Here is a 25105-nt window from a genome sequence, read left to right as displayed (position 1 = left end):
GTGGTCTGCAACTATTTCTGCTCTGAATTTTCTGACATCAGTTATACAAATTTAAGGTTGGAAGTTTCCAGCAGAACTTGCACACATTTCTTTTTCAGAAAGATGATTGTGTTGTGGTGCCTTTCTGTCAGGGAACAGTTCAACAAATTCCAGATGCCTTGAAACACATGGGGGGATGGGGATCAAAGAAACAAAACAAAACTGAAAAACAGCTTTTGCTGGCTTAGCCTGGCTAAACGGCACAGCAACAGGGAAGCAAAAATACGGTGACTGACGGGACCACAACAGCTCCCTCCGATCACTATTTCTCAGGTACAATGTGGCACCAGCTTGCCACCAGCAAGCTTTTGGGAGCACCGACTGTTGTCTCAGGCTCGTACCACAGTGCTCTTCAATCCTCCCTGGGGCCAGAAGCGTAGTTTCTCTGTTTGCGGTTGGTCAGCAGGAACACTCATCCCTCAGGTCCTCTCACCTGCTGCCTGCCCCTCCTGCCTACAAGTTCTCCTACTTCTAACAACGCTGAGTGCCAGCAACACCCGCAGCAAGCAGAGCGGAGCCGAGCATCCCACCACCCCGACTGGGGCACCTCCACAGGTCGTGTCGTCCACCCTCCTCCTGAACAGGGCCATTGCCAACACCAGGTGGCTTCACAGGGCTGTACGAGCGTCTGGCACTGCAGTAACAGAGGAGCTGACAGAAATGAGGAGCGGGGTGTAAGAGCAAGCCCAAAATGAATTTTAAAAGGATGGATCAGCCACAGCTGCAGGAGCTACACCCCAAGTTCCCACAAAGAGCAGCACAGGATAGTGGCACACATACCTACTAATGCTGCAACACAAGAAGCACAACAGTTACAGCTGCCCTTCACTGAAACCACTACGAGGAGACGAGTGCCAAAGTTTTCAAGGACATGACCTGTACTAGAAACATGTAGAGATCTGCTGTTCTCTGAGAAGCACGGCACAAGTGGTGTTTAGGGAAAAGAGATTTAACTTCAAGAAGCAACCTCAGGGTCAAAATGAAGAGTCCCATCCATGCAAAAGATTGGAAAAGAAACCAGAAATGTAATCCAGGAATTTATATCACCATTCTAATCTGTTTCTGATATATTTCCCCCCCAGAAGCCAAGTATAATTAATTCTGAAATGTTTGCTTTTACAAAAATGATGCCCTACCTCTAAACACTGTTGAATCCACTCATGTAAAAAAGTAATGTAATTTCATACTTGACCCAGAAAATCTACAGCAATCAATTAATACGACTTTAAATTATCCTGTAACACAGTAATAACTGACTGTCAGAACTCCCCCAAAATTGTAACCCTTACTTTTTCTTTTTAAACCAAAAGGGACCTGTCAGAGAACGTCTACGCCACCAGACAACAGAGTGACAAGCAGAAAACCTGAGCTCTGCATCACATATTCTGTAAGTATGACAACATTTCCTTATATAATTAAGACAACATCAAGTGCTTTATAACATTAGCAATAAAGCAAACACCAGGAAGAGAGCAACTATAACTAAAAGATGCCAAAGCATTCTGTACAGGCAGACCAAAGGAAAAGACGACAGAATGACCTTAAAATAAAATGAGTTTTGAAGCTCTAATACAAACGTGTATAGTGAATTTTGGACCATCACCTTGTCCCAAAGGTCAGCATTTGCAATATCCCCTCACAAACCCACCCCTCTTTCACAGTGTTATACATCTTTGAAAAGTGAACGCACTGCTCTTTGCATCACGATGTCACATGTTATCAGATCATACTTGTGTTGATCGACAGGAACATGAAACTTTTCCCCTTCCGAACAGCAAAAACTTTTGAGCACAAATCACTTTTCTTTGTTTCTCTTCCCATCTTTTTGGAAATATTTCCCACCTACCAGATCTTGTGGTGAAGTCATAACTGCTGTTCTTCTGTCAAATTGCTGCCTATTGTCATTAAACTCAGCATTACAACCTCATTCTAGGATCAAGCTGATGGACGAATACTTGGTAGAGTACGACTTATTCAAAGACATACTTACCCTAGCACCAAAATGTAATGGCCCAAATCCAATTTGAGCAAAGTCAGTTCAATGTTTAACAAAGTTTCCCACACATTATACTAATCTCTTTTCCCTTATGCTGTGTTTGAACCAGCAAAATCCCTAAGGCATTCCTAGTTTAATATATTTATTATACACCACTGACCTTCAAAACACTCAAAATTATCTGGAACCTATACACACATATGCAAAACATTTAGCAGTTTGTCCAAGAAAGGAAAGGTAACGCTGTTAAAATAATCAAGAATTAAAAGCAAACAACTACAAGACAATGTGTTTCTGGAATGAATCTCAAATTCAAGCTAAGACTTCTTCACAGGATTAAAGACACTTCTTCACTCAAATCAGTGCTGAATATTGCAGAACATACCAGCTACAGAGAATTTGCAACAATTCAGAGGAGTGCAGCTGAATTATGATCTGTGCATTTGCCCAGGTTATGGATAAAAGCATATTCGACTAGCACAGATTAGAGAGCATAGATGTGAAGCTGAATGGAAGTCATCATCTGCTTACGAAACACTATTTCCAACAATTACATAAGAAATAATGGAGATGGTGACAGAGTCCATCCATGTATCTGTTATAAATCATTTTAAACTAACCTCCCACACTTCTACCACAGCTCTACCTGCCAAGAACTGTCAAAAACATAAATCCTCTTCTTTAATCAGCATGAGAATTGCTGTGGAAATATACTAGGATCACTGAACATGCAATACAGACCATGCTCAGAAAATAAATTGCTCCTGCTAGCAGGAAGGCCATACCCGGATTTTCCACCCGTCAGTGCGCTGAAGCCATCGAGGCTAACAGCTCCAAGGAGGGGCCTGGCTGCTGTTCAGGCTCACACACACCTACCCTTGCCCTGCAACGACACAGTATGCCCGCTGCTTGGTCTCCAGCTCTGTGTAAGCGAAGCTCAGAACCTTTGGTAACGAACAAACACATATTTGACAAGGGCAAAGCAAAAGGGAACTCTTACAAAACGACAGTCTGGCTGTTTTGCTGAGTGAGACTGGTGTGTTACAGAAAGAGAGAAAACGTGGAGGTCCCCCGGGGACAGCCCAAAGCAGGGAGCAGGCCAGGGAGCAGATGGCTGTACTTTCCACACAGATGTCATGTGGGAATGGAAGAGCTGAAAGGCCTCCAGGAAGAATCTATCTATGCCTCATCTGCATTACAGAAAGTAATATTCTGACCCCTATCTGGAAACCGATCAGCAGTCAAAACCGGCTACATGTAACTAATCCTGCATACTGATCCATCGCTTTGTGTTCACAGCTGGAGAAGCCCTGATACAACAGAGAGAAACTATGGGGAAACTGGAAATTTTCTTCTTTCACTTTACCAGAAGTGCAGATCGTGGTTCAGAGCACAGACAATTGCCTACCATTTCTCCCACGCACTCCTCAGCCATGTCCTGTCAGGAGAGACAACTTGTTCTCCAAGTGGCAGATGTCACCCAGCAATATGCACCTGAAGAAAACCTCCCATTTCAGGAAAAAAAAAAAAAATTTAAAAGGCTGAATGCTCTTAATACTTTGCATGTCCCTGTAAGATTACAGACCAACTTAAAAGAAATTGCACAGGAAAAAAAAAAAAAAGAAGAAGAAAAGAAATACAGCCCATAACATCTCCCTTTAATTTACATTTGAAAGGATGCTAGGTACATTACGGTTTTGCAGTTATGCTGACAGGTCATACCTGGCACTCAGGAGGAAAACCTACAATCGTTCTTGAATTCCTTGTGTAAAACACCACATTACTCTAAAAAGTTATAGCAAAAAGAAGGAGGAATAAACATCCAAACTGTCTTCACAATTCAGATAATTTTATCCAGGTATTTTTCCACAAGACTTGATACTCTTAACTAACCTTTTTTTTTTATTATTACTTTTAACTACCTGCAGAACAAGTGTCTAATTTATATTCTGACCTGAAACTTTTCAGTGGCTATTCCTCCAGGTATCACCCATCCTTAAAAAAGGTGGGAAATACATTCAGGAAAGCTGCAGAGGAGAAGCACTCCAACAGAACAGTGTTTATATACAGCACAAGACTGCATATCAGAGTCATATTAAATAGATCTGCATAACCCAACGGGAAGAACAATATGGGTAGGCTACACTGTGCTAATTGTAATTCAGCTAGCAGAAGTAAAAGAAGCACAAAGCCTCATAACCACTGGTATTTGCTGATGCTCATTTGCCTATTTCCTTTAAAATTATACCTCAATTATTCTTGTCACTTAGACATGCTTTTTCTACACAGATAAGGGACGTTGGTATGAATTTTGTGCAAAGAGAAAGCAGGAAAACATACCAGGATAAAATAATTTCAGTACAATGAAGGCAAATGATTCTTCTGGCAGTGAAGGCAACCTCACACTGGGCCACATTTGCCCAAGTATGGTAAGATTGAGAGAAAGGATTATTCCTCTCCACTTCATATTCATAAGACCATACCTGAAGTACTGAGTCCAGTTTGGGCCTCCTGCCACACATCACAAGACACACATCAACAAACCGGAGGGAATCCAGAGGAGTATCTCTAACACAATTAGTGGGCTAATTAATACAGCAAATGACGGCAGACTAAGGAAACTGTTGGGTTGTTTTGTTTTTTTTTCTTTGTTTTGTTTTGTTGTTATTTTTTGTTTTCCGGGACAGAGTAAGCAAAGGGGGCATCTTATACCTAAAAGGCATACAAAAAAGCCTAGAGCAGACCCTTGTCATAGGGGCATAATGAAACAACAAAACCAGACAGTCACAAGTCACAGCTTATTCAAAACTCTGCTTGGACTTTATGAAAAAACTCTTCCCCACAAAAAGCAGTTAAACATCAGAGGAGGTGGTGGTATAGACAGCCTGGAGATCTCCCATCCTTGAGGATTTTCCAAACTGGACAAAACTATGTGCAACTGAAGATAACCCTGATTTGAGCAAGAGGTTAAGCAAAATGACCTCCAGAAATCCCATCCAAGTAAATTTTTTTTCCCCAGGATTCCAGGAAATAAATGATTATACAAAACTGTGAAAGTTATTAAAGGCAACATAAACCATCAGCAGCTTAACTCCACAAATAAGAAGAACATAGAGTCTGGCTGTATAGTTTTTCTTGCCTTACAGCACTGTTCTACCAAGCTGTTTCCTCCGGGCTGTACAAAAGAGATGAACATAGAATATTTAATTTATTGTTTATAACAATCTACTAATGACATCAGGAATGGACCAGATGCTGGAATAATTATGATTCTAGAATTGGGTTGTGACTACATCGTGATCTCACGACCTACTTGTACAAAGTCCTTCTCACACATCCCAGAAACTCAAACAGTGCTCTGAGCAATGGACACTCTTTTCCAAAAAAAGAGGGATTTTCCATGCAGGAATTCTCTTAATAAAATAGCTTGGCTTGGAAAACATCATCCATCCAGTAACTAGGAGAGGAGGAGATACGCTTTCCCATTTGTGGGGAAAGTTCATATGGAACAAGACAGGGAATACTATTCAAGCTCATTGTCCAGCCATATTTTTTCTGCTGAGAGTGTAGCACGAAGTCTTTTAAGTTATATTTTGATTTCTGGCATGCATAACTTGCTATTCACATTGCATTTTCCTCTCACGCCACTGACAGCATCACTTGAACCGACTCCAACTGAAAGGACATGATAGATTATATAACTATTCAGTCTACTCGATTTTACCTTCTTTTTCCCCTCTGTTTGGAGGATTAATGTTTGGGACATGTAACATGTTAAAGTCTCCTCTAACGGTACAGAAATAAAAAAAATAAGCTGCAACAAGATCATGCAGCTGTCAAGATCATGCAGACCATAAACAAACTACTAAGCATTTCCATCCCCAAATCGAACCCACTGTGCTTTGAGGAAGCTTCAATAATCAAACTGTATGTTATTATAGAGTTTGCTTTTGTAGGTGGTCTATACCTATTAAGCCTTATCATCCTTTTTAAGGGAAGATACAGCTGGAGGTTGCTAAAGCACGTTTAGCAACCATCTCACAAAAGGGAAACTGAAATAAAGAAAGGTTCCATGAGGCCCTTCTTGAATTCCCAGCCCTGGGAATGAACGCTGTAAACCTAGTGGACAAAAGATACTCTTCCTGTGCAGTAAAGACTTGCACATTTTCAGGCGTTAAGGTAAGACAATTTGGTAAGATGGTGCTTGTCTTCACTACATGCCTATTTTACTGCTCCCAATACAAGACCCGAGCCTATGAACCACCCTGCTGTCAGAGGACTTTGTGTATGTAGAAAGGAAAATACAACCACACATTCAGCTTTAGTCATGCAATGCCCCCCTCTGGGAACAAAGCATTCTGACGTGCTAGCTGTGTACGCGATGTTTTAGACGTTTTTTCTTTCTGTGCCTACTGAGGACTTAGCCTGCTGCCATACGAGAGCAGTATATACCTGTAGGTTCTGGTCACCCAGCGTGCATTCAGCTAAGAAACTACACTTTAAACCTCACTGCGTGAGGAGAATTTCTACAGGGAACTTCTCATCTGCCTCAGAAAAAGAGCTTTACATGTTTTGTAATGTTTTTAATAGAGGCTGCTGGGCAGAAAACATGGAACAGCTGGCTAGTCAATTATACTTTTAATTAATGTTTCCTTTGATAAGCTGATAGAGATTTAAGAATCCATTAAATGTGATGAGATGAACTTGTTAGTTTTTCAACAAATTATTTTAGGCTTTCCTGTGAGATGTACAAAGATGCTTAAACACACTGACATTTCTAATACAGTAAATACTGAGAATGTTAATAATTATGCCCTCTATACACAAATTTTCCTTTCACTGCCATATTCCTGTAATTAAGAATGGCACATTTTAACCATGAATTGCTGCATACCTTTACTTACTATGAAAAGTTAACAGAAGTGAAAAAGCAGAGAAATTATCTTTCCCTGTGTTTTACTTTAGTCTGTAACATACAGGTGCTGTATACCATCTACCTTTCAAATCAATGCTTTGCTAGGATTTGTGATCAATGAGCCAAAAGCAAAAAGCTAGTTAAATTATTTTACAAATGGAAAATACATTTGAAGGAAAGAGAGGAAGGCAGAGTAGCTTTAATGGTACACTTTTAAAGAAAAAATGAAAAAGGAGATAAGGATTTGAAATTGAAACTGAATTTATCTCATTTACACTTCAGAAGCTTCACTTTAAGTGAATGCTTTCTCTGGCAAGTGTTTAGCCCAAAATAAAATTCTCAATACCACACAACTGCATACCATCTCTGCAGAACTCAACTGAAAATGGAAGTGACAGAGGTTTTCATTTGTTTGTTTTTAAATTACAGAATTAAAGAAAAAAATAGTATCCTCTACTAGCAACTGTGATTTACTCTGATTTAATAGATTTTAAAAGTCAAGACTTGACTTAGGGAAACTGAAGAATAAAATTTACGTTACTACCCACAGATGAAATGTTTACAATGCCAGAGGAATAGAGAAATAAAACTACTAAGTGTAATTCTGTTTATCAGAGAAAGGATTTTAGCACACAACTGAGAAAAATCAAGAGACACATTGGCTTCTTTTTATTCAGATCCTGTATTTTAAAACACACAAAAGTTGCTGGCACAGTATTTTGAAATCTGTCTATAAAGAATGTTCCTAACAAAAACACAGGAATTCCCTTCAACAAGCATAATATAAAAGGTAGATCTCTACATTGTACTCACAGTAAATTGTGATACATAGACACACCTGAAAATACATTCCTCTTAATACACATCCAATTCTTCATGTGATTTGCATCTGAAATACTACTTGAATACAGACTGCAAAAAATGGAAAACAGACTTCAGTTTCAGGCTAAGTCCTCTCTCAGCAGCACATTTCTTTCCTTCATAAGTCACCATACTGAAGTAGGATCAATAAAATCCATTCTAAGGTTCCCTTCCAAAGAATGTTAAAAATCAAATATAGAATCACAGAATGGCTTAGGCTGGATGTGATCCGAAAGACCATCTAGTTCCAACCCCCCTGCTGTGGGCAGGGACCCCTCCCACCAGACCAGGTTGCTCAAAGCCCCATCCAGCCTGGCCTTGGGCACTGCCAGGGATGGGGCACCCACAGCTTCTCTGGGCAACCCGTGCCAATGCCTCACCACCTTCACAGTAAAGAATTTCTTCAATATCTAATCAAAATCTCCCCTCTTTTAGTTTAAAACCATTCCCCCTTGTCCTATCCCTACACTCCCTGACAAACAGTCCCAGCTTTCCTGGAAGGTCGCTTTTTTTTTAACCGGAAGGCCGCTCGCTGTAAGGTCTCCCCAGGGCCTTCTCTTCTCCAGGCTGAACAACCCTAACTCCCTCAGCCTGTCTTCACAGGAGAGGTGATCCAGCCCCTTGATCATCTTCATGGCCCTCCTCTGGACTTGTTCTAATACTTACTTCCATGTCCTTCTTGTGCTGGGGCCCCAGAGCTGAGCGCAGGGCTCCAGGTGGGGTCTCACGAGAGCACAGCAGAGGGGGACAATCCCCTCCCTCGCCCTGCTGCCCACGCTGCTGTTGGTGCAGCCCAGGACATGGCTGGCTTTCTGGGCTGCAAGCACACACTGCCAGCTCATGTTCAGTTTTTCATCCAGCAGCACTCTCAAGCCTTTCTCCTCAGAGTTGCTCCCAGCCAGCTCATCACCCTGCCTGTATTCGTGTTTGCGATTGCCCCAGCCCATGTGTAGGACCTTGCCCCTGGCCTTGCTGAACTCCATGAGGTTTGCACAGGCCCACCCAGGTCCCTCTGGATGGCATCCCTTCCCTCCAGCGTGTCAACTGCACCACTCATCTCTGTGTCATCGTCAAACTTTCTGATAGTGCACTCAATCCCACTGTCCCTGCCACCAGTGACAATATTAAACATTACTGGTCCCAAGACATACCCCTGAAGGACACCACTCATCACTGGTCTCCCCCGGACAATGAGCTGTTGACCACTACTCTTTTAATGTGGCCATCCAGCCAATTCCTCATCTACCAAACAGTCCATCCATCAAATCCATGCCTCTCCAATTTAGAGACAAGGATGTTGCATGGGATTGTATTTAAAGTTTTACACATAACATACTCCTTTTTAATTACATTTCCTAACATGCTAATTATGTATCACACATTGAATAAACTGCCATGTAAATTTCAATTCATTTTTTTAACATCAGAAAGCTACACAATAATTATTTGTTTGACTGAAGCCCCTCTTTTCCTTTAAACCCTTTCAGAGGCAGCTAAGGTAATACCAAGAGTCAAATATAACTCCTCTGTAGTAAGTAACCCTCTATTTGCATGGTGAAGACTCCTAAAAAGGATGTATATACCTTGACTGGGTAGCCATTTTTACACTTTTTGCTTTCTCTTCTGTCATTCCCCTCACTGTGGAGCATGACACCACTGGAAACAACTCTGGCACGTGTCACCCTTGAATCTACAATATGAGCTGCACAGAATTATTTTGCAAATTGCAACATGCAATGATACTAGCAACATAATGAGTAGTCACTCTCATCCACTTCCCAGTGGTCCACTACACAAGTGCCCCCACCAGATTTGCTGAGGCTATAGTCAGGTATTGAACGGATGCATGTAGTTAAGAAAAAGAGTTAATTACCTTTTCATGTCAGAGCTGAGGGTGTTTGTCTCATCACAGTCCTTACTTAGGCTTTTTTATAGCATTTCTGACTTCAAAATGATCCATCATATTTCAAAGGGCCCTACACTCACACTAAGTTACAGAGCTCTTTTCTGCCTGTCTTCCATACTACCACAAAAGTCATCACTTCAAACCCAGTATCCCTCTGATGGATTGTATGAAATGTCAGCCTCAGACCAATGTAGATATAGAACCCTGCATTATATACATACTCAGACACAGAATGACTGGACCAAGTAAATGAGGAATTTAATCTGTCTAATCAAAATCCTACATTTTACAAGATGGCATAAACCCAGGGATCTTAACTGACAGCTGTATCCACATCTTAGTGTTACAAATTAAAAAAATAAAATAAAATTGATAGTTTCCATTTTGCCAAGGCTCAAAAAATCACGTTTTGATTTTGAGTAACAAATGGTACATGATTCCAAAGTATGCACTCCAAAAAATAAATTAATGCAAGTTCATCATAACTGCATTTGATTATGACCGTTAGGAAAGCATTTCTTTACTCAGGCAACCCAAAGGCATTAGCATTCAAATTCTTCTGCCAAAGTGAATTTGCAGTCTGATTCTGTGCCTGAGTCCTAAGCAACAATTTATTTTTCAGAACCGGATCAGATAAATCAACATTTACAACTATATACTCTACTTTCAGTCCTTTACAGCTTAGTTTCTACAATGTTTTCCACATCTCCACGCCTCTACATACTTCAAGTCAGCAACCATTACAGTCCCTAGTAGATGAGGACCCCATCAGAGTCCTTCACTCTGCAAACCCATGTAAAAAATCTAGCAGAAAGGAGCAGCATTCCTGGCTTGTGTGTACTAGAGAAAGGACAGCAGAGCTCCCCATGCTACATTCAATTTTCATTCTTCAAATTCTGAAGCTGGCCTGAACAGACAGTCATTAAGTCAATCTGGTCATAAAATACTCACTCAGAAGAGGAGTAGCATTTTCTAGGTTGACTGACAACTTTCACCAATCCAATTTAAATGCAAGTATTCTCCACTGTCGTCAAAATGCTGCTGCACACACAACTGTACTTTTCGTGAGCTTTGATGGAGACCCTAAACTTAAATCAATTAATTGTACATTAAAATCTTGCCTAGGAAAATGGATGTTCCTCCAGATTCAAGGAAAACAAAAGTGAAGTCCAGCAATCAGTTTACAGTTTTCCTTGGCTATAGATTTTTTAAGCTCTTTGTAAGCCAAAGAATATTGGCTGGGCTATTTTTCTTTTTTACATCTATGAATCTGTCATGAAACGCAGACTTTTTTTTTTTTTTTTTTACAGGCAAGGAGTTTACAAACCTGTGTACAGCTCATACATATATATAGATAGCAAAACTGGTACACTACATGCATATACTTTTACATCCACTAACTGAAAATACAAGTGCTTTTATTAAGTTTCAGAGACAAATGAAGGTTTTTTGTTTGTTTGGTTGGTTGGGTTTTTTTGGTCAAGGATGTGAGGAATAACAAGCATGCTGTATTTGCAATACATACAGAACGTTTTATGGTGAAGCATAATTTCTCTACTTAGAGACACAAATCAATGTGGAATCTTTTCATAGAATTAGAACAGTTAAAACATCAATTAATACTGTAAGTAAGGATTTTTGACAGCTGCACAACTGATTATGTGTTCCTCAGAAAAGAAGGCCTTATTTTTCAGCCTTTTCCTCTTACTACTTCCCTTTCTCTCAGATATAACAGGAAATCTTTTATAGCAAATGCAACACTGTCCTGAGAAGACCACCTTGCTCTTCACAGTGTTCTCTTGGTCCTTCCTCAAGCCCTGATATGAGGTGTTTAGTACAAAGTGAAATGCATAGCCCAAAAGGAATAAGACATGCAGAGAGATGGTTTGAAGTTAAAAAAAAAAAAAAAAATTAGAAGAAACACTGAAAGTGTCCAGGTATGTTACCCTTCCTTCTCAGAACCCCACACTTCACCAGCTTTGGAAGAATGAGGAAAGGTAGAAGGGTCTCACTTCCATCCTTCCTATGTGGGGAGCTGCTGCTTCCATCTCCGCATAAAGGTCCGTGCCAGACACAACTTTGCACAGGGGTATGTGACCAAAATGACAGTGCCAAGCAGCCCATTGCAAGGAGTGCATGAAATCTGTATGGATATGGGGAAAAGGCAACCTAGAGACAGCAAACAAAAGGGCAGGTAGCATAGGTGTAAAGGGATGGTATGAAGGAATGGAGGAACAGACAGTTGTCTTCCACCTGACAAGAATCAAGAGAGACAGGCACAACATAAACAAAGATGAGGAATGCAATGCATTCAGGCATATTTGTTAGCAATTGTTTTTAAGTATATCCATCTGCTTCTCTGCAGAAAGATCCTTCCATGTAAATGCAAAACAAATATATATATATAAATACTTTCTGCGTTAAAAAATACTGTAATAGTAAGATTTTTACTGGAAAAGTTAATTACTAAAACAATTTCAAATTCTTTATTAACTCAGAAAATATCCACGCAAATGTAGGACTAAACTTAAGTACAAATTTCTTACCATCATTTTTACTATTCCAAATTCCCAGGCAAAGCATCCATTTTTAAAGTACACTGTTCATAACCCTAATTTACTGAAAACATCTTACCTATACTATACATCAAATGAACATCTGTTAAGAGAGACAAATGTTGTAAACCAGTCAAGCACAAAATTGGACTATTAAAGATAACCTGGAAGACAAAGGCTTGTTCCCTCTTTCAGTTCAGGAGGCTGACAGTACTTGAGAACCCATTTCAACTACATTTTCTTCAAATTAAGAAAATGAATATATTCTGTTATGAAAAATAAACACATTTCATAGCTTTTCTCTCTTCTGTAACTTAAGGTGGGGAGGATGATGGATGCATAAAAAGGGAATTAATCTTCTCTCTCTACTGTCACTGCTATCTGTATGCCAAACATGCACAGAGTTTCAGTCTTTTTTCCTCCCACACTACCCTCACTTATATCACTATATTGTTTTGATTAAAACTGCTTAATTTCTAACCCCTAGCACTAACAATGATGGCAGGGAAGGAGAAGTAAAACTTGAGGAATTAACACATCCTAGGTGTCAATTATGCCAATGTTTCATAGCTGAAAATTTATGTCCCAAGTCAACTTCTAAGGAGAATAAATTACAGAAGAGAAGGTGTTATTAAGAAAATCCTAGGACTTAAACAAATACACCAACAAACTTACACAGTCTGTTAAAATAAAAATTTGCATGACAGCTTTAAGAGCTTAAGAATACTCCATTTGAATGTCTGAGCTATAGCTGCAGGTTACTGGAACATTTCCACTGACATCTGGAACAAATGAAAACTTGTAATTCATATTCTGGTAATAAGAATGAGTTGGCATCATTTATATATATGCTGCTTCACCATATGTTAGCTCCTTCACAGTCAACCAAACTGTACATACATGTTCACCCCTGCAGAAGTCCAGCTAGCCTACTGCTCGATGAAAACGGTCATGTTACCTTCAAGTTTCAAGCACAGGACACACACACTGGAAGTCACCACGGAACAGCCAACGTGCAGGGTAGCCTAGAGTATAGACTAAAGTAGCACCAAAGTACCAGCGTAACTGTATCCTTAAAAAAGGATTTTACCCTCATTCAAAATTCACTTTAATTCCAAACAGAATTAGCAGCTTTGCTTAGACTTCAGGTATTTTTAGAAAGAACAGCCCCTTAAAATTTTGTTCTAGTCACCTCAAAACACATAAACAAATGGCTGGCTTACCCTAAAGACCTGAGTGGTCCCAGTATCTGTACAGTTGAATTGCTGAGACATTCAACAGTTGCGCACATAGTTTTTACCTGCACTTCAGTACAGGTGAGACAACTTCCACCTGTGTGTACAGGTGTGTGCCTCCTGTCCTCTCACCTCAGCACAGCATGCAGTTGCTATACTGACAACAATTGTACAACTCTCCAGTTTACACAAGCCTGTCAGATATAATCACCAGCTCCACAAAGAAAATCTGTGATGTGTATGACATCTCTACTACCTTATCAGCAAAGCAGACTTCTGTCGGTAAATGCTCACTTCTTCAAATGATACTTGCACTATCTGAAAACTGGAAATTAAATTACTAATGTGAATTACATTGCAATAACAACACCATTTGGGTGACTTTAATCAGAGCAGTGACCTCCAACTCAGGTTCAAAAAATTTCAAATGTAAATTGTTCCGTCAATGTAGAATTCTTGAACGTGGAAATTTATTACTATTGTCCACCAAGCCAATTAATACACCACAATTATTTTTCTTACAGATATCTGGGGAAAATTAGTTATTATAAATTGGCTGTCGTCATCCACTCTCCCCCTAGTAACAGGGCCAGCAGCACTCCAGATGGAGGTGCCACCTGCAGGAGGACCAAGGTGCAGAGCTCCAGGCACGAATCTGGATTTGTAATCAAGAGCTTCAGCATCCTGCCCAGGTTGAGAAACTTCTAAAGCTGCTGTGAGAAGTCAACTGTATACAAATACATACTGAGAGAAATAAGCAAGTAATATCGTAACAACCAGAGAGGAAAACAAAAAGCAGAACTACTTACATGTCACCTTCTCCTGCAGTTTTTATTCTCTCCTATAATAATGAATCAAGTATGTGCCAAAACATGAAAAAAGAGTATTTTGATTTTCCTGCTTCTTTCAGTATGGTACTTTTTTCTAATTAAAAGTTAAGTTTTTTGACTGTAAGAAGTTGCACAGCCACCCAGATCAATCTAATCATTTTTAATTTAACAACTGCTGGCTCAACTGCCAGGAAATAAAAACAAAACACTAAATCATGTATATGACTAATCAGTGCAAGAACACCACAAATACAGCTCCTGAACACAACCCTTTTTTCATGCAGCTTGAAATTACAGGAAAAATAATGAACCTTCAAGCCAGGTATGAACTACCAAGGAAGATCATCAGTGTGCGCGGCTTCCTTTTTGACTGGAGGAATTTACAAGAACACATGGGCTGGGCAAGGCCCACAATGGCCTGCTGTTACTCCACTGATGGAGCTAACATTCTTTTATCTAATTAGTCACCCAGGTTGAGAAAAGCTCTCTGAGAGCACCTGCACTACATTCAGACAAAGTGCTTTGAAACTTCCTTCCTATGTTTTCCCAGTGACACAACTCCAGACTCATACCAGAACAGTAATTTCATCCAAAGGATGCGTGCCTGTGTTGTGTCCCAAACTGTGAAGGGCAGTAAGGTAGGCAGGGATGAAGAAGTCATCTTCACACATAAAAAATCTGTCAAGAGATTTACACCACACATTTCCCTTACCTGGCAATGTCACAGAATACAATAATGAACTCCAATGCTGAGAACAGTATCTGTTTCATGACTCCAACAAGATTAAGTTGAAAAACATCTTCCAACAATGATTTAATAATGCTGGTTTTTCTTTTTTTGTTGTTTTTGTTTTTGTTTTCCATGTCTGTTCAAACCAAGTAAGCTATGGCATGACTGATATTCTTCAAACAGCTCTCTATACAGCTGAGTTGCCCAAGCCACAAATTGGGTTATTAGCAGTGCAAAAGGCCTCTTTAATCCATAAACATCTGGTCAATAATATATTTGTGTTTTTTTATTTACAGAAAATGGCACACATGCTGTTTTCATACTTGACTTGCTTTTTTCCTGCTGCAAATTCCACTGCCTGTAGCTTCCATTTATATTAAGCATTCTCAAGATGTTTGTCACAGCTTGCCTTTCACTTAAAAATCCATGGGAATATTACAAAGCATACAAACCACGTAACCGCTAGGATGACCCACCCTTTAGATACTTTTCACTCTTTTGTTCAGTAATTTCATCTGCAATACTGTTTACTCTTGCTGTAACCATTTGATGTCTTGTTTTTGCCTCTACTAGCCTTCTCCTCCTTGCTCGCCTACAAACCTTCTGATCTCAGCTACAGAAATGCATGCACGTAACTGCTCACTGTTTTAAAAAGTCCTTGACAGTAACTTTATGAAAGCACCCTCTGATCTGAGCCATTATCAGCCACACATGAAGATCCACAAAATTAAATGCATCGTATATTTGTTTCCAAGATTTCACTGAGCTCATTCCAGCTGAGTTTTTACCCATTCCTTGACAACAAATTGCTAACTCTGTCTATGAGAACTATTAGCCATGAATAGCACTACAGACCAATACATGCAATAAATGAGCTGTAGCTCACTCCTTAAAGGACAGCTGTACTTCCCGTTTATAGGAATCTCGAGCACTGCTCTATTCTACTATGGCACCAGACATACTGAAGCAGAAAGCCAAAATACATCTCTTTTTCTTGATTTCTGACATACTACAATTGGCAGGCAGGATGAAGGAACAGCAAGCCAGCAACCAATGACCCCCTACCAAGCCACAGCTAATGACTGTGCTGGTAAGAAGAGATCATGCCAGGGCTGAATGTAGAGAACGAAACCCCTGCGGAGCAGGTACCGGAGAGACCAACTTGTGGGTGACTCTTTACTGTGCAGGTGGCTGAGCAGTGGCACAGGCTGCCCAGAGAGGCTGCAGGGTCTCCTCCTTGTACATCTCCAGAAGCCACCTGGGCATGGTCCGGGGCACCCTGCTCTAGGTGGCCCTGCTGGAGCAGATGAGCTCCAGAGGTGGCTTCCATCCTCAGCCATTCTGTGATGCTGTGACCCCACCTGACACTAAGTTAAAGGCAGAGGACACTGCCAAATCACAGGGGGCATTCAGCATTTCACTGATAGTGTAAGCAGGAAGACCTTGAAACTGTACTTACAGGGGTCCTTAAATACAAAGAAAGAAAATGTGTATTGCATGTAATGATGGAAGACCAGCTATTTGAGGGATTCAGTCCCTAGGTAATTTGATCTTATCAGTGAATGGGGAGGATAATTTCCTTCTGAATGGATTTGAGGAGGCAATTCCAGGCAGCAAACTCCAGGCCGAAGGCAATGCTGCAGTATTGAAGTAAAAACAGAAACCTGAATGTCATAACCAGAAGATAAAAAGTCTTAGATATATTACAGGGCAACAAATAGCAGATCTAGCTGCAGTATAAATTAAGCAGCATATGACTAAAGCCTGTGTCAAAACTGCCTCCCCTACTACAGGCCCAACCTAATAGGAAGAAGACATCATGGTCTGCAAGCAGAGTAACATGAAAAATCTGGGGGCATGGACAAGAAGTTAGTTACCATATCATCCCTGTTTTGTATTGTTGGCCAGATACCTGACAGAGCAGGTTTAAATAAAAAATAGTGAAACAGTGCAGACTTGGGTGGAATGATGCTTTGGAGCTCAAAGTGAAATACTTCTCAAAGAATGACACACTAGAACATTACCAGTGTTTGCATAAAAAGGCCAAATGGAAAAAATGTAAGGAGAAGCTCTGGAGCATCTTAAGATTTGCTGGACAGAAGCAGAGCGTTTTTCAAAGAAACAAAAGGTGGGTATGTGAGAAGACCAGGAGTGACTGAAAGGGAAATGATTTCATGAAGACCAGTACAGACCAACTTCTAATGCAGCCAGTGTTAAGGAGGTATTGACCCTTGACAAGGAAGAGCATGGAGTACAAAACATGGCATTCTCCTGTAAAAACATATGCATATATTTGCAGGGAAGAATCTTTTTTTTTTGTTTTCTAGAAAGAAGGAAACTAAAAGCGTTAAAATATTTTCCTTGAGCCAGGCCAACTCTTGCAAACAGATGTTAATAACGGTTCAGGAACAGAACAGTACCCGCCAGAACAGTTTGTTCTGAACCAGTTTCCATAGCCTACTTTTAACTTAAGCATTGCTTTTGAAGGAAGGCTCGCCACCAAAGCTGACCTGAAGTTCAGTGTCCTTGAATAGTATTTTCTAGTGATTATTTTTTATGGACAGTGTTTCCCATGACATTGGCAAGAGGACCATTTCATTTACCACCTGAAACAGCAACAAACTGGAAGAAAATGAACATGAATCACGCCACACATTTAAAAACACTTGTTTCCATGAGTTTTAAAGTACCAAGGGGGAAAGTTTACACAGAAAAACATGTAACTTGTAAAAAATACCTACAACACAAGTTAAGCTATTTTTTAAAGCTTACTAATTTGGTAAATGAACACCAAAGTTTGATCCAAATGGCTAAGCAAAATCTTTACAAAAAGAATCTAGCTTCTTTCAAACCAGTGGTAATTCAAACCTATTGATTTTAACGCTGAGACTTCTGCCCCCTCTCCCCCAGGAATGCAGTTTAAGTAAAGCAGCTTTGTACTAGCTGAATTAAAGCTCCACTCTATGAACAAATCATACAAACATCTAGGTATTTAACTTTACTTAGTGTTCATTACATTAATGTTTATGCCTAACTTGGACACGGAGCACTTCAGAACTGGGGCTGTATCTTCCATTTACTCTGCAAACTGCTTTCTTGGGTACAGCTCAAACAGCTGCTCTGAGATTGTTCTTCCTAAAACAGCTTTTCTGCTGCTTCAGTCATTTATTAACCTACTATAAAATTTGTTTAATTCTTCCCATTGTGAGACCCTGTTTTCAGCCACATATAAATATGTGAAAATATTTTCTCCACTGATTTGCAGTATTAGTAAACATTTACTATTGCTGCACTTCGTAAAATTTCAAAAGTGAAGAAAGAGGTCACTTTCAAATGTGTATTTTTATTTACACTTTCATTTCTGACTCAAAATTCTTTACGGCTATTTTACATTAATGCATAGAAATAATTTCTAACATAATGATGCATTTCTTAGGCTTAAATACAATCTCAGTGATTATCAACCATATTAAGACACTAAAACACTTTCGGTGACTTATTTGGCTCTTGTTTCTAATAGAAACAAATTTAGAACAACAGTACCCTGCTCCTCAGCTGTTCTTTTATTTCTGTAACGTGTGTTCTTTTGATGCAAATTTGGCTGTGAAAATGTACACAATACCAAAATAGAAGCACCAGTAAATACTGTGAAATGATTTAGCTGAGTCTGGACATAGCTGTGGTGGCAACAAAAAGAGAAGAATAGGAAGAGGGAAGCACAGCCCCACAGAAGAAATATGCACGTTATGTACGTTTTATTTTTGTGAACTAAAGCCAGATAGACAAGTACACTGCTATATACTCTTCACATTTGGTCTTTTTATATTATTAAAAAGAGAGAGGGGGGGAAAAAAACAACACACAGAAAGCAAGGAGATACTTCCAACGCTGTCAATACAACTAGGCATTAAAACTGACCACGTCTGCTGCCATAAAGGCCCAGTCATTTATCTTGACAAGTTTTTCTTTGTTTGTTTTCCAACGATCTTTGAGCACACTCTGTACAGGAGACCTAGCCCACATCACGTTGATCTAATATGAAACATCCAAAAGCAAACTGTCCCCCAAGTTACTCAGACAACTCCTGGTACAACTCTTACAAGACAGCTGCATACAGTCAGAAAGACTCATCTCTGCTCCTACCTGCTCCTGACCACTCCAAGCTGTCTGTCCGTTGGGACTGATTTTCTCTCCTATCCATACCCTGTTTTGTTTTTTTTTTTAACTTCACCAGTTTTCCACTACATTATAAACACACAATGAGACGATATGCCTTCATGAAATACAAGATCCCAGTTCCAACGGGTTTAGTCAGAAAGGTCTTCTAAAAATTGGTAACGAAACCTCTCCCAGCTAACAGATGCTTCTTACAAGGAGTTATCAGAAAAAAAATGCAGACAAAGAATGAAACTACAAGTTAATGCACAACTATAACTGAATACTTTAGACCATTCGGTATGTGCAACAACAAAACTAATACCTGTATAATAGCAATTGTATAACAACCAGAGCCTAGTTCAAAGCAGAAGAAAGGAGAATACTGGAACCACTTAAATTAATACTAAATACTTCAGGGCCCTCTAGCGGTTAAGTCTTTGACATGAGAAAATCGATAAACAATTGGTTTAGATATGACACTACCAAAGCATACTGAAGGAATGTGTTTTATTTTTTACCATTCCAATGTAATTAAAGACATTTAGACCAGAGAGTCACCTAGTAAGTTTTTGCGGATAGTTACCATAAGGGGGAAGAAAACCTATAAACTAACATCTGCTCACAAAATCAACTACTGGGATATATCTTTGGTTCTTAATAGAAATGAACAGTTACCATCTAACACCTTTAGCTGTGCATGATCAAAAAAATTAAAAACCACAACCGCTATCTCAAACCTACATCAGAACTTCCTCAGCATACAACTAAAATACTTGTTTCTGAGAAACGTGCTTGCTTTGTCTGTTTTTTACGTAAATTTGCTTTCTTTCAGATTCCACTAAATTCTCAGTACACAACACTAACAGCAATGAAAAAAAGTTTTTAGTCTTCATCTTGGTGTATTTAGAAATATTTGGGACATACTCCTCTGTAAGTGATTTGCAAAAGGAATGTTATCAAAGTAACAGGAGTACCAGGGCAAAAATGTACATCTGTTGGCAACTGGAAAGTTTCTTCCTTCCTAATGTGATAGGAAGAATACTTCCTTTCTTCTGTCCAAGTCTTAAACCACCGCACTGCAAGAAAACACACTGATGTTGCTTGCCCAGTACGCCTACAGTCAGGCATCGACCTTTTCAACTCCTTATGGCTTTGCAGTCCACACAGGAGCTGAGTGAAGACAAGAGCATACTTCACTACAAAAGGTAAGCATCGCTGTGCCACTGAACAATGCCAAATATACCACTTTCACAGGCCACATTTTCTTAAGATCCCTAACACCGACTTGCAAGCTTTCAGTCCCTCTTCCCACTCTGGCCTCTGGTACACTCATGCCCTTCAGAGCTGAGTATAGCAACATCTGTGCGAGCTCCTGCAATGTGCCGTGAAAGCAGACTGCCTACCCACTACTTCATGTCAGCTTTTTATTTTTTTTCCTTGTAGAAGGAGACAAAGAAGGATTACGCTGGCAGGTGGGAAAGGAATGCCTGTGGAGCAGACTGATTAAGCTGATCAGCTGTCTGGAGCATTAGAGACAGCTACAAGATGGTGACACGGGCAGAGTTTAAGTGAGGGAGTCAAGGTAGAAAGCTGACAATCTATCAGGTGGTTACCGTCCACGTGATGGTGATGCATTTGTCTGTCTTTACAATATGGGAAGTGCTGACATTTGTATCTTCCCCCTAACACAAAACTGTGCCTATGCAATACATTCATTTTTCTTTGACTTTCTTTAGCTCCTATTTTGTTAACAGGTAAAACGAAACATATTTCTTCTGATTATTTCACTCAAAATAGAGTGAAACAGAACAGCCAAACTCTGTTCTGGTTCTCTACAATCAAGAGCTGTGTGGTTTAAAAAAAATACAAAGCTGTTTTCCCACAAAAATTGTATCTGCAAGATTTTGAATGTTTTATTCCCTTCATCTGTCATCCTACAAATTATGTCCTATTTTGGCTTTATTCCACAGTAAAACAAACATTGAAAACATTTAACTATTTTACCCCTGACACAAAGAGAACACAAAATATAAATGGATGATCAGATACAGTACTTCCAAGCCTGTATTAAAATTCAAGATAGTGTAGTAGCACAAGCAAAATAGAATACCAGTTGCAATGTTTTTTTAATATCTATCTATATTAATAGAAAAGAAATTTCATGCCATTTAGAGATATTAATACTATGACAAACAACAGCAGACACAGAGCACCACTTTTGAATCCCAAAGATGGGTGCATCAGCTCTGAAATAAAGCCAAAAAAACAACAAAACATGTGACTGGGAGTGTGGGATCAAGATGATCTAAATGAAAACAAAAAACATTTAGACCCGCTAATCTTTCAGAGGCCTGAGACAGAAGCCCTGAATTTCAGTCTAATTACAAGTAAAGAATGAGTGTTCAGAACTCAGTAGGATCCAGAGGATTTTCAACCCAGCAGCAAACTACAGACATTTTGAAAAGGGCTTTTAGGGAACTATACATCAATGCTTGCCTCTGGATATAAACCCCATCAATAGCTTAGATTTAATTAAAAACAAAAGAAAAAAATCCCTATAGAACATACCTCATGGAGGTTATACTGTTGATGAGCTTTTCAGATTGATCTGACAAGCTGGATGGAAGTATTAGTTCAACTGGCTGCAGGCGCAAAAGACGACTCTCTAATTCTAAGCGAGATGCACAATCCCGAAAACTGTCAAAAACGACTTCTCCTGTAGTTGGTTGGACTGCCTGTCAAATAAAATAATATATATACATTGGGTATTTAAAGTTTCAGGGAGCATTTCAGTAACTCAAACTGTTAAGCCAGAAAGAAAAAATTTTGTATACAGTACAGAAGTTGCATAGCACCCTCACACTTACTGAAAGTGGAAGATCAAAAAATGCAATTATGTTCTTCAAATCTATATAGTAGCAAGTTCAAAAGACTATCACAACTTTGTGCTGGTAAATCACAACAATACCTTGGAAATGTAAACGTACTCTCGTTACCGTCAGTCCAGCACTGCTCAACTCTTACTACTATCGAGAAGTATGCAAATCTACATAACTGGAAGCCTATGGAAGGTACATGCAATTCAGCATGGAAACTAATTGTCATATTGGCCCACACATTTTTTGCTCTCTACCAGCTGCAGTGTGACATTCAAATGCAACTACAATCAAAATAATTTCAAATTAATGATCTATCAACGGAATGGGCTTCAGTTATCACCGTTTTGCCAGTTAAACAGTTCTGGTTTCAATCTTTACCATAAAAGAAAATACAAAGTGAAGTGTAAACAATAAAAATAGAAACAGTCTCTCCCTCTATAGAAAGTTATTTTGTAGAGGAAAAAACTGCTCGCATGCTTTAAAGTATTGTCCCTAAACATGTTTATACTCGAAAGTTAGTAAACTAACAGCTTTCTTGTATTTGGCTGAAACACAGCTATGTTTTCAAGCAATACGGCTGCAAAAAAACTATCATTTATATTGCTATTCCTGCAGTATGAATATTGGGAATATCCAGCTATCAAGTCCAAACCTATTGTGTAGTTTTCAGGTATTAAGCCATCACAATTCAAACACAGATGATATCTTACCTATACTTGACCCCGTTATAGAACAAACAAACTAGAAAAAACAAAGCACAGAACAATCTTGAATATAGGAAGACAACCACTCACCCCTAAGAAAAAATATATTAAAAACTTAAAATACTCATTTCTCTGTGAAACTTACCATAATGCCTATAAGAATGTCACCTTTCCTTCTGTCTTTTACGTTTTCTCCATTTTCACAAATACAGAGGAGGTAGTTATCAGGGACATCAGTTGTTACCTCTTCAACATCGACAGAATCGTCTAGCTTCAGCAAAGGGTTCACATGTATCAAGTGTTAAAAAAAAAAGAAACTGAACAACAGCATTGCACACAGATTTGTGTGGATTATTCAGAAATCCTTCTAGATTTAAGTCTTTCTCAACTAAATTTTGTATTAGCCTGCTAGACTGAAGGTTTATTTTCCTTTTATTAGTTTAACTCCCGCTATCACTTTAGTGAATTTCAGATGACCGTCAGCAGGAGGACTGAAGTCAGTGGCTGTGTTCATATTACATGCAATTACACGATGCAGATTTCATCAGCTCAGGCAAAGGCCATCTTCAACTATGTCTGTGGGTCTCCCTGTTCAAGGAAGAGCAGTTATGTCAAACGTTAAACTACCAACTGATGCTGCACATGGACTGCTCACCTTAACTTCACATCTGCAAACCACATGCACCTAACAGAGAGAAGGAAATGCACTAGCATGCAACAATTGAAAAGCAAGCAATAGACTGACTAAAAAAAAGTTCACATCTTAGCAGGAACGTTAGGCTAACTTCATTAAAAATTTGTTGCATATCAGTCCACCACGTTGGGTCATACTGCTGAGCCTGCTTTCATCAGTTTGCCAGTCATTGCAAGAAAGTTTGTATGTACACTAGAAATCTACGTCAAAATCCTGGGACTATGTAATCTGCTTCCCTGATCTGTGCCCTAAGTGCAACCCGACAGGCATTAATCTAACAATCTTCTTAGCTCTCAGTATCTATTAAATACGAGTTCGAGATATTACAGAAAAAACATAACAGAGATAAGGCAGAAGTCAGGAAAACAAAAACTGGAAGGAAAGAAATTAAGAAAACAACTTCAGTGGTCAAAAGATGCTTTCATCTCCTTATCGCTTTTTCTTTGTTACGACAGCCAGGAGTTAATTACCTAGTTTTATTTTTTTACAGTCTAGTGGTTTTAGTACCTTCTTTTCACTTAAAGCAAATTGTTGATACCAAACAGTGAATTCTTCCTTGACAGCCTTATGAACTACTAATGCTTCCGTTCTCTATCTGGTCAAACACAAAGCTGAAGACGAGACCTTCAGGAACACTGCAGACTTGGAAAGTCGAAAAACAACTACAGAAAACACAAGCTCTGCTGTTTTACAACAAAACTAAATCCCTGAGTAAATTCTTTGTAAAGTCTGGATGATGTTTAATGACAACATAAAATTAGAGGGGTTTTATTCCCTGTCAGCCACTAAGCACCCATGTTCTGTCCAGGTGATAACACTGGTTTTATAGCATCTCATACACCTACGATTAGATTCTGGAAACAAATTCATTTGAAAAGGATATCTTCTCCAATAAGTGTAGACTTTGTATAGAGAGCGGTCAGTTTCCGGCTGAAGAGAGAGCTTTTGTTTTCTCCAGCAGCCTTCAGCGCTGCAGTTTCCATTTGTTTTATTACTCCAACCTAAAGACACACAGGAAAGAAACAATATTAGCCCCTTGATTTTAAATGATTATTTTTTTTAATAAATTTCGTGATTTTTTAAGATGTGCAAACTGCAAGTGCATCATTAAAGCTGAATGGGAAGGGCAGAGGCTAGCATCAATCCTACTAACAAGACTAGGAAGCCACAGCCTTTTCTTTTGCCTTCTCTATCCTTTTCTAACTGCCCTCTCAACTTCCTCCTCTGTGCTTCCTGCCATATTCTGAAACAAATTAGCTAGAGTTCATCACTTGCCAGAGAACGATTGCTGCAATCAATTTGAATTCAACAAGTCGTCTTCTGATAAGCAGAAAGAGGGAGGTGTCAATAGAAAGCCACAAAGTTATAGGGAAGAGAACAACAACAGACAGAAAGAGAAAAAAATAGTATGGTCTGGGATGAGGAATAACAAACAAGAGTACACATATTTACCTTTACTAAGTGCAAAGGCTGGATAAAAAAATAACTAAAAGAACTGTTCCAGAACTGTTCTAGAAAAAATGAAGCTACTTTTCTTTAAAATGGCAGAGGAAGCTTTAATCAATTTGAATTATACGGCATTCACTAGAATAGAGGAATTGCA

The 25105-nt window shown here is 39.3% G+C and overlaps 1 protein-coding gene across 2 annotated transcripts in view; it reads right to left on the bottom strand.

The window, feature by feature from the left end:
• MSH3 (mutS homolog 3) overlaps nucleotides 1–25105 on the bottom strand; it is a 115056-nt gene that overhangs the window by 82153 nt on the left and 7798 nt on the right. For both annotated transcript variants that reach the window (XM_083817189.1, XM_083817188.1), the window contains exons 6-8: nucleotides 24386–24503; nucleotides 22954–23099; nucleotides 21794–21960 (exon numbers count right to left, since the gene is read on the bottom strand). In XM_083817189.1, the coding sequence (XP_083673315.1) occupies nucleotides 21794–21960; nucleotides 22954–23099; nucleotides 24386–24503 (431 nt within the window). The remainder of the gene's footprint in view (nucleotides 1–21793; nucleotides 21961–22953; nucleotides 23100–24385; nucleotides 24504–25105) is intronic.

The sequence above is a fragment of the Anser anser genome (genome assembly GCF_964211835.1).
Source record: "Anser anser genome assembly, chromosome: Z".
In the NCBI taxonomy this organism is placed as follows: Eukaryota; Metazoa; Chordata; class Aves; order Anseriformes; family Anatidae; genus Anser; species Anser anser.
This window is presented reverse-complemented; position numbering and strand designations above follow the sequence as displayed.